Source organism: Nerophis ophidion, linkage group LG09 (assembly GCF_033978795.1).
Source record: "Nerophis ophidion isolate RoL-2023_Sa linkage group LG09, RoL_Noph_v1.0, whole genome shotgun sequence".
NCBI classification, from domain to species: Eukaryota; Metazoa; Chordata; class Actinopteri; order Syngnathiformes; family Syngnathidae; genus Nerophis; species Nerophis ophidion.
Genome location: NC_084619.1, coordinates 8292195 through 8307507, shown reverse-complemented (window position 1 = coordinate 8307507; position 15313 = coordinate 8292195). Strand labels below are relative to the sequence as shown.

The window sequence follows — 15313 nt, the reverse complement described above, 5'->3', positions numbered from 1 at the left end:
AATCTCACTAAAACTCTAGTAACACAACAAGCAGATAAGGGATTTTCCAGAATTTTCTTAGTAAATGTGTCTAATAACATCTGAATCGCTCCCACTGCAGCCGCCTGGAGCCATAGCTTTTTTTTTTTTTTTTTTAAGTGCTTCACTCTAACTTTCCTCATCCACGAATCTTTCATCCTCGCTCAAAGTAATGGGGAAATCGTTGCTTTCTCGGCCGGAATCGCTCTCGCTGCTGGTGGTTATGATTATAAACAATGTGAGGATGTGACGTCTGCTACTTCCAGTACAGGCAAGGCTTTTTTATTAGCGACCAAAAGTTGCGAACTTTATCGTCGATGTTCTCTACTAAATCCTTTCAGCAAAAATATGGCAATATCGCGAAATGATCAAGTATGACACATAGAATGGACCTGCTATCCCCGTTTAAATAAGAAAATCTCATTTCAGTAGGCTTTTAATATTATTGCGGCCCCCAAGCTTTATATGAACGGCGCTCTACAGCGTCATACTTGCCAACCTCCCCGATTTTGGCGGGAGATTCTCGAATTATAGAGCATTCATTCTCTAGACATTTGCAGAATTCCACCCTGATAGCTATATCGAGGGCGTGCCGTGATGGCACTGTCTTCATCACCCTCTACAACCTGTATATACAGCACTGCAGCCCAGTCGGTTATTTTTGACTCCTATATGCAAATGAGTGACTGCTAGACATACTCGAGCAACAGCCATACAGGTCACACTGAGGATGGCCGTATAAAAAAAAACTTTAACACGGTGACAAATATGCGCCACACTGTGAACCCACACCAAACAAGAATGACAAACATTTCGGGAGAACATCCGCACCGTCACAAAACATAAAACACAAGAGAACAAATACCCAGAATCCCATGCAGCCCTAACTCTTCCTACAATAGACATCCCCGCTACCACCAAACCCCCCCCCCCCCCCCCCCCCCGGAAGAGTTAGGGCTGCAAATACAACTATCATTACAATATTACCATGAACAAAGTTATTACAGGCTCATAGAGGTCAGGGAGATATTTGAGTATTTATTTTCATGTAAAGAAACAAATGTATTGCATGATATCATAATATTTGTTACATTATTATTTCATCCCATCCATCCATTTTTCTACCGCTTGTCCCTTTCAGGGTCGCGGGTTATTATTTAATATTAAATGCAAATATATGCAATTGCATGCAGTACATCTATTTTTTTTTCTGTCAAAACGGAAAGAATTAATACATTTAGTAAACAAAGATAAAGTACTTTACTAACGCACATGGCTTCCGGGCTTTCGAGGGCCACATGCTATGATATGGCGTGCCATATCTGGCTCCTGGGCCTTGAGTTTGACACCTGTAGTTTAGCCACATACCACTCTATATATATATATATATATATATATATATATATATATATATATATATATATATATATATATATATATATATATATATATATATATATATATATATAGGTGTGGGAAAAATCACAAGACTACTTCATCTCTACAGAACTGTTTCATGAGGGATTCCCTCAATCATCAGGAGAAAATCTCCTGACTCTGAAACCAATAATGAATGTAACTGTCGCAAGAAACCTGATTGCCCTCTCAACGGAGGGTGCTTACAGACATCAGTCGTTTACCAAGCAAAGGTAACACGCGAGGACATTAACACATCCGACACGTACGTAGGATTAACCGAAGGAGCGTTCAAAACAAGATGGAATAATCACAACGCCTCCTTTAGAAACCAGACTTTGCGGAATTCTACAGAACTCAGCAAACACATTTGGAACCTCAAAGACAATAATGTTGAATATTCAATAACATGGCAAATTCTTGCATCCAGCACACCTTACAACAGTGGTAATAAAAGATGCAACCTATGCTTAAAAGAGAAACTGTTTATTATATATCATCCAGATCTATCATCCCTCAACAAGAGCAGTGAAATCATTTCAACATGCCGCCACAGATGGAAACACCTCCTAGGTAACACATGAGCCAATCACCACACCCTACGCCTGCCTGTACCCACCCACTCTGTGCCCTATATAAACCATTGTATGTGAATGCTTCCATTAAAATCTCCTGATGATTGAGGGAACCCCTCATGAAACAGTTCTGTAGAGATGAAGTAGTCTTGTGATTTTTTTCCCACACCTACATATATATATATATATATATATATATATATATAGTAAGCGAAGATTGTCCTATATGGAAACTAGTCAGCCTTGTAAACATGCCAGCAGTGACCGCCATTAGGTGAGCCAAACAACATGACTTGGCAGGACTTACTTTCTATAGTCCCTTCAGAAGAAAGCACAAAACACTTTATTGAGGTCTAATATACATACTGTATAGATCCGTCTCGTCCACGATTTCCGACTTGATGATCTCCTCGATGACGTCCTCCAGGGTGACGATGCCCATCACCTCATAGAAGGGGTCTCCCTCGCCCTCATTGTTGACCCTCTGCACCACAGCCAGGTGCGACTTGCCTGCAACGACCAGGAGATAATGATTATAATGACTAAAATCATACAAGCTCATCCAAATGAGGAAATAGCACAAACATGTAATGCATTAGTTCACTTGGGGAGAACATTTATTTATTATAAATGTACATCAATCAATGTTTATTTATATAGCCCCAAATCACAAATGTCTCAAAGGACTGTACAAATCATTACGACTACGACATCCTCGGAAGAACCCACAAAAGGGCAAGGAAAACTCACACCCAGTGGGCAGGGAGAATTCACATCCAGTGGGACACCAGTGACAATACTGACTATGAGAAACCTTGGAGAGGACCTCAGATGTGGGCAACCCCCCCCCCCCCCCTCTAGGGGACCGAAAGCAATGGATGTCGAGCGGGTCTAACATGATACTGTGAAAGTTCAATCCATAGTGGCTCCAACACAGCCGCGAGAGTTCAGTTCAAAGCGGATCCAAGACAGCAGCGAGAGTCCCGTCCACAGGAAACCATCCCAAATGGAGGAGGATCAGCAGCGTAGAGATGTCCCCAATCGATACAGGCGAGCGGTCCATCCTGGGTCTCGACTCTGGACAGCCAGTACTTCATCCATGGTCATCGGACCGGACCCCCTCCACAAGGGAGGGGGGACATAGGAGAAAGAAAAGAAGCGGTAGATCAACTGGTCTAAAAAGGAGGTCTATTTAAAGGCTAGAGTATAAAAATGAGTTTTAAGGTGAGACTTATATGCTTCTACTGAGGTGGCATCTCGAACTGTTACCGGGAGGGCATTCCAGAGTACTGGAGCCCGAACGGAAAACGCTCTATAGCCCGCAGACTTTTTTTGGGCTTTGGGAATCACTAATAAGCCGGAGTCCTTTGAACGCAGATTTCTTGCCGGGACATATGGTGCAATACAATCGGCAAGATAGGATGGAGCTAGACCGTGTAGTATTTTATACGTAAGTAGTAAAACCTTAAAGTCACATCTTAAGTGCACAGGAAGCCAGTGCAGGTGAGCCAGTACAGGCGTAATATGATCAAACTTTCTTGTTCTTGTCAAAAGTCTAGCAGCCGCATTTTGTACAAACTGTAATCTTTTAATGCTAGACATGGGGAGACCCGAAAATAATACGTTACAGTAATCGAGACGAGGCGTAACAAACGCATGGATAATGATCTCTGCAAAAAGTATTGCTCTAACTCAGGGGTCGGCAACCCAAAATGTTGAAAGAGACATATTGAACCAAAAAACAAATCTGTCTGGAGAAACAAACAATTAAACACCTTTTATATAAGTGTTATAACAAAGGCAACACATGATGTGTCTGTATTAACTAAATTAGCCTACTATCAAAATGACTGTGTGTCTGACTCTAATCTTCGTTGACAAATATGTTGAAATGTAATATTTGTTCTCCACATTTTTCAGTAAAATGAATCTTTTCAGAGGGTGAGATCTAGACTCCAAACATCCCAGAACAAGCTAGTCCGGTTACTTTTAGACCTCCACCCCAGATCACACCTCACTCCAACCCGTAAGGACCAGATGAGTAGCCCAATGGCCTGTTCTAAAAAGAACTCAAATAGCAGCACTTACCAGTGAGCTGCCTCTATTTTTAAATAAATATAAATGGGTTGTACTTGTATAGCGCTTTTCTACCTACAAGGAACTCAAAGCGTTTTGACACTACTTCCACATTCAAACACACATTCACACACTGATGGAGGGAGCTGCCATGCAAGGCAAGGCGCTAGCCAGCACCCATCAGGAGCAAGGGTGAAGTGTCTTGCTCAGGACACAACGGACGTGACGAGGTTGGTACTAGGTGGGGATTGAACCAGGGACCCTCGGGTTGCGCACGGCCACTCTCCCACTGCGCCACGCCGTCCCTGTAGTTTAAAATGTTTTTTTATTTACTAGCATGCTGGTCTCGCTTTGCTCGACATTTTTAATTCTAAGAGAGACAAAACTCAAATAGAATTTTAAAATCCAAGAAAATATTTTAAAGACTTGGTCTTCACTTGTTTAAATAAATGCATTTATTTATTTTTTTTACTATGTTTCTTATAACTTTCAGAAAGACAATTTTAGAGGAAAAATACAACCTTAAAAATGATTTTAGGATTTTCAAACACATATACCTTTTTACCTTTTAAATTCCTTCCTCTTCTTTCCTGACGATTTAAATCAATGTTCAAGTAAATTTATTTTTTTTATTGTAAAGAATAATAAATACATTTTGATTTAATTCTTAATTTTAGCTTCTATTTGTGAAATATTTCTTCAAACTTATCATGATTAAAATAAAAAAAAAATATTCTGGCAAACCTAGAAAATCTTTAGAATCAAATTTAAATGTTATTTCAAGTCTTTTGAATTTCTTTTAAAATTTTAGTTCTGGAAAATCTAGAAGAAATAATGATTTGTCTTTGTTAGAAATATAGCTTGGTCCAATTTGTTATATTTTCTAACAAAATGCAGATTGGATTTTAACCTATTTAAAACATGTCATCAAAATTCTAAAAATTTCTTTTAATCAGGAAAAATTACTAATGATGTTCCATAAATTATTTTTTTAATTTTTTTTTCAAAAATATTCGAATTAGCTAGTTTTTCTCTTCTTTTTTTCGGTTGAATTTTGAATTTTAAAGAGTCGAAATTGAAGATAAACTATGTTTCAAAATTTAATTTGTGTTTTTTTTACCGTTTTTTCCTCTTTTAAACCGTTCAATTAAGTGTTTTTTTTCATCATTTATTCTCTTCAAAAAACCTTCCGTAAAAGGAAGAAAAATGTACGACGGAATGACAGACAGAAATAACCATTTTTTTATATATATATAGAGCAAATTGGCTATTTCTGGCAGTTTATTTAAGTGTGTATCAAACTGGTAGCCCTTGGCATTAATCAGTACCCAAGAAGTAGCTCTTGGTTTCAAAAAAGGTTGCTGACCCCTGCACTAAACCCTCGTGACAACATGCTGTCATGCGATGCTCCAAGAATATGCCAGCAGCCTCCAACTAGATCAGTGCAGTCAAGATTGAAAAATGAGCATTAATGTGCAAACTGCAGCAGAAAAAAAAAAAAACAAGTAGAGGAGGAAAATACGCACATTTTGCATGTTTCTGCTGGACTTGTGAGTGTGTGACTCAGACAAGACGTCAGCGGGTATTTGGAGGATTAGCCCGGAGATGTACTTTGGCAGTTTGGGAAGATTCGGCCCTCCCTATGTAGAAGTATTACGCAATCAGTCTGGGGATGCCTATGTGGCGGCCATATCTATTTTTCAGCACGGTCAGGGCGGCATTTATGATTAACGGCGCTAAAGTCAACATGGCCACCAAGGTGGAGCAATGCACCGAATATGCATCTATTCTGGCTTTTATTAACAAAGTCTGATAGTTTATATATCAATGATGAAATATTAACATTGCAACACATGCCAATACGGCCTTTTTAGTTTACTAAATTACAATTTTAAATTTCCTGCGGAGTTTCTTGTTGAAAACGTCGCGAAATGATGATGCGTGTTTGTGACGTTATTGGTTGGAGGGGACATATTAGCCCAGCACCACACGCGGCTAAAAGTCGTCTCTTTTCATCGCATAATTACACAGTAATTTGGACATCTGTGTTGCTGAATCTTTTGCAATTTGTTCAATCAATAATGGAGACGTCAAAGAAGAATGCTGTTGGTGGAAAGCGGTGTATTGCAGCTGTCTTTAGCACCGAGACACAGCCGATGTTTCTTTGTTTGTTGTGAAGCTTTAACACAGTTCTCTACGTCAACCAGCATGTTTTTGGATGGGGAAATTGTGATATAATAATAATAATAATAATAATGGATTAGATTCATATCGCGCTTTTCTATTGTTAGATACTCAAAGCGCTCACAGAGAAGTGGGAGCCCATCATTCATTCACACCTGGTGGTGGTAAGCTACATCTGTAGCCACAGCTGCCCTGGGGTAGACTGACGGAAGCGTGGCTGCCAGTTTGCGCCTACGGCCCCTCCGACCACCACCTATCATTCATTCATCATTCATTTCACCAGTGTAAGCGGCACCGGGGGGAAAGGGTGAAGTGTCCTGCCCAAGGACACAACGGCAGCGATTTGGCTGTCAATAGGTGGGAAGCGAACCTGCAACCCTCAGGTTTCTGGCACGGCCGCTATACCCACTACGCCATGCTGCCCCATATATATATATATATATATACATCCATCCATCCATCATCTTCCGCTTATCCGAGGTCGGGTCGCGGGGGCAACAGCCTAAGCAGGGAAACCCAGACTTCCCTCTCCCCAGCCACTTCGTCTAGCTCTTCCCGGGGGATCCCGAGGCGTTCCCAGGCCAGCCGGGAGACATAGTCTTCCCAACGTGTCCTGGGTCTTCCCCGTGGCCTCCTACCGGTTGGACGTGCCCTAAACACCTCCCTAGGGAGGCGTTCGGGTGGCATCCTGACCAGATGCCCGAACCACCTCATCTGGCTCCTCTCGATGTGAAGGAGCAGTGGCTTTACTTTGAGTTCCTCCCGGATGGCAGAGCTTCTCACCCTATCTCTAAGGGAGAGCCCCAAACTCATTTCGGCCGCTTGTACCCGTGATCTTATCCTTTCGGTCATGACCCAAAGCTCATGACCATAGGTGAGGATGGGAACGTAGATCGACCGGTAAATTGAGAGCTTTGCCTTCCGGCTCAGCTCCTTCTTCACCACAACGGATCGGTACAACGTCCGCATTACTGAAGACGCCGCACCGATCCGCCTGTCGATCTCACGATCCACTCTTCCCTCACTCGTGAACAAGACTCCTAGGTACTTGAACTCCTCCACTTGGGGCAGGGTCTCCTCCCCAACCCGGAGATGGCCCTCCACCCTTTTCCGGGCGAGAACATGGACTCGGATTTGGAGGTGCTGATTCTCATTCCGGTCGCTTCACACTCGCTACGAACCGATCCAGCGAGAGCTGAAGATCCCGGTCAGATGAAGCCATCAGGACCACATCATCTGCAAAAAGCAGAGACCTAATCCTGCGGTCACCAAACCGGAACCCCTCAACGCCTTGACTGCGCCTAGAAATTCTGTCCATAAAAGTTATGAACAGAATCGGTGACAAAGGACAGCCTTGGCGGAGTCCAACCCTCACTGGAAATGTGTTCGACTTACTGCCAGCAATGCGACCAAGCTCTGGCACTGATCATACAGGGAGCGGACCGCCACAATAAGACAGTCCGATACCCCATACTCTCTGAGCACTCCCCACAGGACTTCCCGAGGGACACGGTCGAATGCCTTCTCCAAGTCCACAAAGTACATGTAGACTGTTGGGCAAACTCCCATGCACCCTCAAGAACCCTGCCGAGAGTATAGAGCTGGTCCACAGTTCCACGACCAGGACGAAAACCACACTGTTCCTCCTGAATCCGAGGTTCGACTATCCGACGTAGCCTCCTCTCCAGTACACCTGAATAAACCTTACCGGGAAGGGCTATATATATATATATATATTATATATATATATATATATATATATATATATATATATATATATATATCTTACCGGAGACATCATTGGAATATTCGTCGTCCTTCAGCAGCTGTGAGCTTGGCTCCTCTGCTTCTCCATGTGACACTTCGTGTTCACCGCAGCCATACGACCTCGAGGTATGTCTTTACAGTCTTTTACAATCTTTAAAATCTCACTAAAACACTATTAAAACAATAAGCAGATAAGGGACGGCATGGGGTAGTGGGTAGAGCGGCGGGCCAGAAACCTGAGGGTTGCAGGTTCGATCCCCGGTTCCGCCATCCTAGTCACTGCCGTTGTGTCCTTGGGCAAGACACTTTACCCACCTGCTCCCAGTGCCACCCACACTGGTTTAAACGTAAAAATTAGATATTGGGTTTCACTATGTAAAGCGCTTTGAGTCACTTTGAGAAAAGCGCTATATAAATATAATTCACTTCACACTTCCCACCTATTGACATCCAAAAAATCGCAGGTGGGGCGGCATAGCTCGGTTGGTAGAGCGGCCGTGCCGGCAACTTGAGAGTTGCAGGTTCGATCCCCGCTTCCGCCATCCTAGTCACTGCCATTGTGTCCTTGGGCAAGACACTTTACCCACCTGCTCCCAGTGCCACCCACACTGGTTTAAACGTAAAAATTAGATATTGGGTTTCACTATGTAAAGCGCTTTGAGTCACTTTGAGAAATGCGCTATATAAATATAATTCACTTCACACTTCCCACCTATTGACATCCAAAAAATCGCAGGTGGGGCGGCATAGCTCGGTTGGTAGAGCGGCCGTGCCAGCAACTTGAGGGTTGCAGGTTCGATCCCCGCTTCCGCCATCCTAGTCACCAAGGTCAACCAAAGAACGAGATTCCTCTACAGAATCTCCTCTCTGGTCAACAAAAGCACCTTGAGGATTCTAGCGGGAACTCTCATTCAACCCTTCTTCGATTACACTTGCACCTCCAAAACCCTCAAATCTAGACTCCAAACATCCCAGAATAAGCTAGTCCGGTTACTTTTAGACCTCCACCCCAGATCACAGCTCAATCCAACCCACTTCTCCAAAGTGGGCTGGCTCAGGGTGGAGGACAGAGTCAAACAACTTGCACTGAGCCTGGTCTATAAAATCTGCTACACCTCCTTGATACCGAAGTACATGTCAAACTACTTCCTTAACGTAAATGACCGCCATAACCACAACACCAGGGGGAGCTCCACAAACCACGTTAAACCCAGATTCCGATCTAACAAAGGTCTTAACTCATTCTCTTTCTATGCCACATCAATGTGGAATGCACTCCCAACAGGTATAAAAGTAAGTGCATCTCTATATTCCTTCAAAACCCCTCTAAAACAACACCTCCAGGCAACTTCAACACTTTACTAATACCCTCCTCCATTCACATCCCATCTCCCCGGATTATAAACAACTCAAATGTACTTCTAATGTATTTACTTGTTCTTATGCTATGTGAACTCACTATGTTCTCTGCTGGCTGTACATATCCTACTAAATAAGACCTACACTGTTTCAATGTCCACATTTCTCTGTTGATGCAATTGTTGATGACTGAAGTTCTGATATCAACCAAAGCTCCTCATCCCGCCCCCCCGGATTGTAAATAATGTAAATAATTCAATGTACATACTATGATGATTAACTTGTGTGATGACTGTATTATGTTGATAGTATATATTTGTACCATGAATTGATTAACGTGGACCCCGACTTAAACAAGTTGGGTCTCGACTGTCCAGAGTCGAGACCCAGGATGGACCGCTCGCCTGTATCGGTTGGGGACATCTCTACGCTGCTGATCCGCTTGAGATGGTTTCCTGTGGACGGGACTCTCACTGCTGTCTTGGAGCCACTATGGATTGAACTTTCACAGTATCATGTTAGACCCGCTCGACATCCATTGCTTTCGGTCCCCTAGAGGGGGGGGGTTGCCCACATCTGAGGTCCTCTCCAAGGTTTCTCATAGTCAGCATTGTCACTGGCGTCCCACTGAATGTGAATTCTCCCTGCCCACTGGGTGTGAGTTTTCCTTGCCCTTTTGTGGGTTCTTCCGAGGATGTTGTAGTCGTAATGATTTGTGCAGTCCTTTGAGACATTTGTGATTTGGGGCTATATAAATAAACATCGATTGATTGACATTGATTGAAAAACTTATTGGGGTGTTACCATTTAGTGGTCAATTGTACGGAATATGTACTGTACTGTGCAATCTACTAATAAAAGTATCAATCTATCAATCAAAAAAAAGTTGCGAACTTTATCGTCGATGTTCTCTACTAAATCCTTTCAGCAAAAATATGGCAATATCGTGAAATTATCAAGTATGACACATAGAATGGACCTGCTATCCCCGTTTTAATAGGAAAATCTCATTTCAGTAGGCCTGAGGAGCCCTCCCACCGGTGATGTCATCGTCTGCTACTTCCGGTGAAGGCAAGGCTTTTTTATTAGCGACCAAAAGTTGCAAACTACTAAATCCTTTCAGCAAAAAAATGGCAATATCGCGAAATGATCAAGTATGACACATAGAATGGACCTGCTATCCCCGTTTAAATAAGAAAATCTCATTTCAGTAGGCCTTTAAGCCGTTGTGATGTCACCAGAAAACGGGCGCATATCTGAGGCAAACCTCCTCTAAACCAGTTCATACCAGATTTGGGGGGGGGATCACTGGTGAAGGATCAAACCTTTTTTAATCCTCTCTATTTACAGGGAAATAAAGTGAATGGCGGCAAGGTTGCCACGAGATTGGAGTCTGAATGAACATGATGACGTCATCTTGTCAGGTGAGTCAGGCGTGGATGTGCCCTCATGGCTGCTCGTGTGCATTACATCACTCCAGTGTTACATAATCCCCCCCGCAGAACAACACACACACACACACATGCCCCGAGTGAAACTAGGTCTAGTGTGAATGTCTCTTTTGCAAATCTTTCTGCTCCACCAGTTCACAGGGCTCCTCCCATGATGCATTGTTGTGCACGCCGGCTGACCTTTGATTATGCATTCTTACATAAGGGAGTAATGCTCAATGTCATTCTCTGTTTGTCTTGTTTTTTTTTTTTTTTTGTGCAAACACTGCATTTTGACAGCCATGCAACATCTTCCATCCATCCGTTTTCTACCCCTTATTCCCTTTCGGGGTCGCCTATCTCAGCTACAATTGGGCGGAAGGCGGGGTACACCCTGGACAAGTCGCCACCTCATCGCAGGGCCAACACAGATAGACAGACAACATTCACACACTAGGGACCATTTAGTGTTGCCAATCCATGCAACATCTTCCACAACATTAACAAGGTCCTCCATCCATCCATCCATTTTTAACCGCTTATTCCCTTTCGGGGTCGCGGGGGGTGCTGGCGCCTATCTCAGCTACAATCGGGCGGAAGGCGGGGTACACCCTGGACAAGTCGCCACCTCATCGCAGGGCCAACACAGATAGACAGACAACATTCACACCCACATTCACACACTAGGGCCAATTTAGTGTCGCCAATCAACCTATCCCCAGGTGCACCTCTATCGTCGTGTATTATTAAGGTTACCGATCAGTATGTGAAGTGAAGTGAATTATATTTATATAGCGCTTTTCTCTAGTGACTCAAAGCGCTTTACATAGTGAAACCCAATATCTAAGTTACATTCAAACCAGTGTGGGTGGCACTGGGAGCAGGTGGGTAAAGTGTCTTGCCCAAGGACACAACGGCAGTGACTAGGATGGCGGAAGCCGGGATCGAACCCGCAACCCTCAAGTTGCTGGCACGGCCGCTCTACCAACCGAGCTATACCGCCCCACCTGCGATTTTTTTGGATGTCAATAGGTGGGAAGTGTGAAGTGAATTATATTTATATAGCGCTTTTCTCTAGTGACTCAAAGCGCTTTACATAGTGAAACCCAATATCTAAGTTACATTCAAACCAGTGTGGGTGGCACTGGGAGCAGGTGGGAAAAGTGTCTTGCCCAAGGACACAACGGCAGTGACTAGGATGGCGGAAGCCGGGATCGAACCCGCAACCCTCAAGTTGCTGGCACGGCCGCTCTACCAACCGAGCTATACCGCCCCACCTGCGATTTTTTTGGATGTCAATAGGTGGGAAGTGTGAAGTGAATTATATTTATATAGCGCTTTTCTCTAGTGACTCAAAGCGCTTTACATAGTGACACCCAATATCTAAGTTACATTTAAACCAGTGTGGGTGGCACTGGGAGCAGGTGGGTAAAGTGTCTTGCCCAAGGACACGACGGCAGTGACTAGGATGGCGGAAGCGGGGATCGAACCTGCAACCCTCAAGTTGCTGGCACGGCCACTCTACCAACCGAGCTATGCCGCCCATATCGACCGATATACGGGAAAATGTACATGATATCCGTTATCGATCACCTCGACCTGACACTGTATTTATTTTTAGTCTCCCAGCTAACAAGCAGCTACCAGCTGATTATGTGTGACTATACACAGTGTGGAGCCTTTCCTTCTAAGGCAAGGGTGTCCAAATGTTTTGATTTGGGTGCCGCATTGGGTTAAAATAATTCGGCATACATATATATATATATATATATAAATATATATTAATTACAGTTGCATATCCATCCATCCATTTTATACCGCTTGTCTTTCTCATATTGGTGTGTGCATGTGTGTACAGTACAGGCCAAATGTTTGGACACACCTTCTCATTCACAACGCAACTGACGGTCCTAACCCCATTGATAAAGCAGTGTGTGTGTGTGTGTGTGTGTGTGTGTGTGTGTGTGAGAGACAAGCGGTAGAAAATGTGTATATATATATATTTATCTATATATATATTTATATATCTCGATATCTATCTATCTATTTATCCATTTCTACTGCTCGTCCCTCTCATATATATGTATATATATATATATACAGTATATGTGTGTGTATATATATATACATATATATGAATATTTATATGTATATATACATATATGAAGTGAAACTCAACTCGTCGTGTTTGGAGGAAGAAGAATACTGAGTTGCATCCCAAGAACACCAAACCTACTGTGAAGCATGGGGGTGGAAACATCATGCTTTGGGGCTGTTTTTCTGCTAAGGGGACAGGACGATTGATCCGTGTTAAGGAAAGAATGAATGGGGCCATGTATCGTGAGATTTTGAGCCAAAACCTCCTCCTATCAGTGAGAGCTTTGAATGGTTGACCAAATACTTATTTTCCACCATAATTTACAAATAAATTCTTTAAAATTCCTACAATGTGAATTCCTGGGTTTTTTTTTCACATTCTGTCTCTCACAGTTGAAGTGTACCTATGATGAAAATTACAGACCTCTGTCATCGTTTTAAGTGGGAGAACTTGCACAATCGGTGGCTGACTAAATACTTTTTTTGCCCCACTGTATATATGTATTGTATTATTTAAAATTTCAAAATTAACTAATATTTGCAAACAATAACAGTTTACCAGTTCAGACATTATGTAACTTCTCTTTGTAGGAAATTATGTTTTGGTTTTTCTTTGCTTTAAACAAAATCGAATGACTCAAACAAAGTCTATAAACATTCTCTATTGGCATTACATCACTTTCCATATTGCAGGTAGGTTGATTGGCAACACTATCAATCAATCAATCAATCAATGTTTATTTATATAGCCCCAAATCACAAATGTCTCAAAGGACTGCACAAATCATTACGACTACAACATCCTCGGAAGAACCCACAAAAGGGCAAGGAAAACTCACACCCAGTGGGCAGGGAGAATTCACATCCAGTGGGACGCCAGTGACAATGCTGACTATGAGAAACCTTGGAGAGGACCTCAGATGTGGGCAACCCCCCCTCTCTAGGGGACCGAAAGCAATGGATGTCGAGCGGGTCTAACATGATACTGTGAAAGTTCAATCCATAGTGGCTCCAACACAGCCGCGAGAGTTCAGTTCAAGCGGATACAAGACAGCAGCGAGAGTCCCGTCCACAGGAAACCATCTCAAGCGGATCAGCAGCGTAGAGATGTCCCCAACCGATACAGGCGAGCGGTCCATCCTGGGTCCCGACGAGCGGTCCATCCTGGGTCTCGACTCTGGACAGCCAGTACTTCATCCATGGTCATCGGACCGGACCCCCTCCAAAAGGGAGGGGGGGACATAGGAGAAAGAAAAGAAGCGGCAGATCAACTGGTCTAAAAAGGAGGTATATTTAAAGGCTAGAGTATACAGATGAGTTTTAAGGTGAGACTTAAATGCTTCTACTGAGGTAGCATCTCAAACTGTTACCGGGAGGGCATTCCAGAGTACTGGAGCCCGAACGGAAAACGCTCTATAGCCCGCAGACTTTTTTTGGGCTCTAGGAATCACTAATAAGCCGGAGTCTTTTGAACGCAGATTTCTTGCCGGGACATATGGTACAATACAATCGGCAAGATAGGCTGGAGCTAGACCGTGTAGTATTTTATACGTAAGTAGTAAAACCTTAAAGTCACATCTTAAGTGCACAGGAAGCCAGTGCAGGTGAGCCAGTACAGGCGTAATGTGATCAAACTTTCTTGTTCTTGTCAAAAGTCTAGCAGCCGCATTTTGTACCAGCTGTAATCTTTTAATGCTAGACATGGGGAGACCCGAAAATAATACGTTACAGTAATCGAGACGAGACGTAACAAACGCATGGATAATGATCTCGGCGTCTTTAGTGGACAGAATGGAGCGAATTTTAGCGATATTACGGAGATGAAAGAAGGCCGTTTTAGTAACGCTTTTAATGTGTGACTCAAAGGAGAGAGTTGGGTCGAAGATAATACCCAGATTTTTTACAGAGTCACCTTGTTTTATTATTTGGTTGTCAAATGTTAAAGTTGTATTATTAAATAGAGGTCGGTGTCTAGCAGGACCGATAATCAGCATTTCCGTTTTTTTGGCATTAAGTTGCAAAAAGTTAGCGGACATCCATTGTTTAATTTCATTAAGACACGCTTCCAACTGACTACAGTCCGGCGTGTTGGTCAGCTTTAGGGGCATGTAGAGTTGGGTGTCATCAGCATAACAGTGAAAGCTAACACCGTATTTGCGTATGACGTCACCCAGCGTGTCCCTAGTGTGTGAATGTGAGTGTGAATGTTGTCTGTCTATCTGTGTTGGCCCTGCCATGAGGTGGCGACTTGTCCAGGGTGTACCCCGCCTTCCGCCCGATTGTAGCTGAGATAGGCGCCAGCGCCTCCCACGACCCCAAAAGGGAAAAAGCGGTAGAAAAACAGATGAATGGATGGGTTTCTTTGATTGGTCAGTTGATTAACTGCATTTG

The 15313-nt window shown here is 43.3% G+C and overlaps 1 protein-coding gene across 2 annotated transcripts in view; it reads right to left on the bottom strand.

Annotated features, from left to right (window-relative positions):
* LOC133558971 (metal transporter CNNM1) overlaps positions 1-15313 on the bottom strand; it is a 56499-nt gene that overhangs the window by 32034 nt on the left and 9152 nt on the right. For both annotated transcript variants that reach the window (XM_061910208.1, XM_061910209.1), the window contains exon 2: positions 2376-2519. In XM_061910208.1, coding sequence (XP_061766192.1) covers positions 2376-2519 — 144 coding nt within the window. The remainder of the gene's footprint in view (positions 1-2375; positions 2520-15313) is intronic.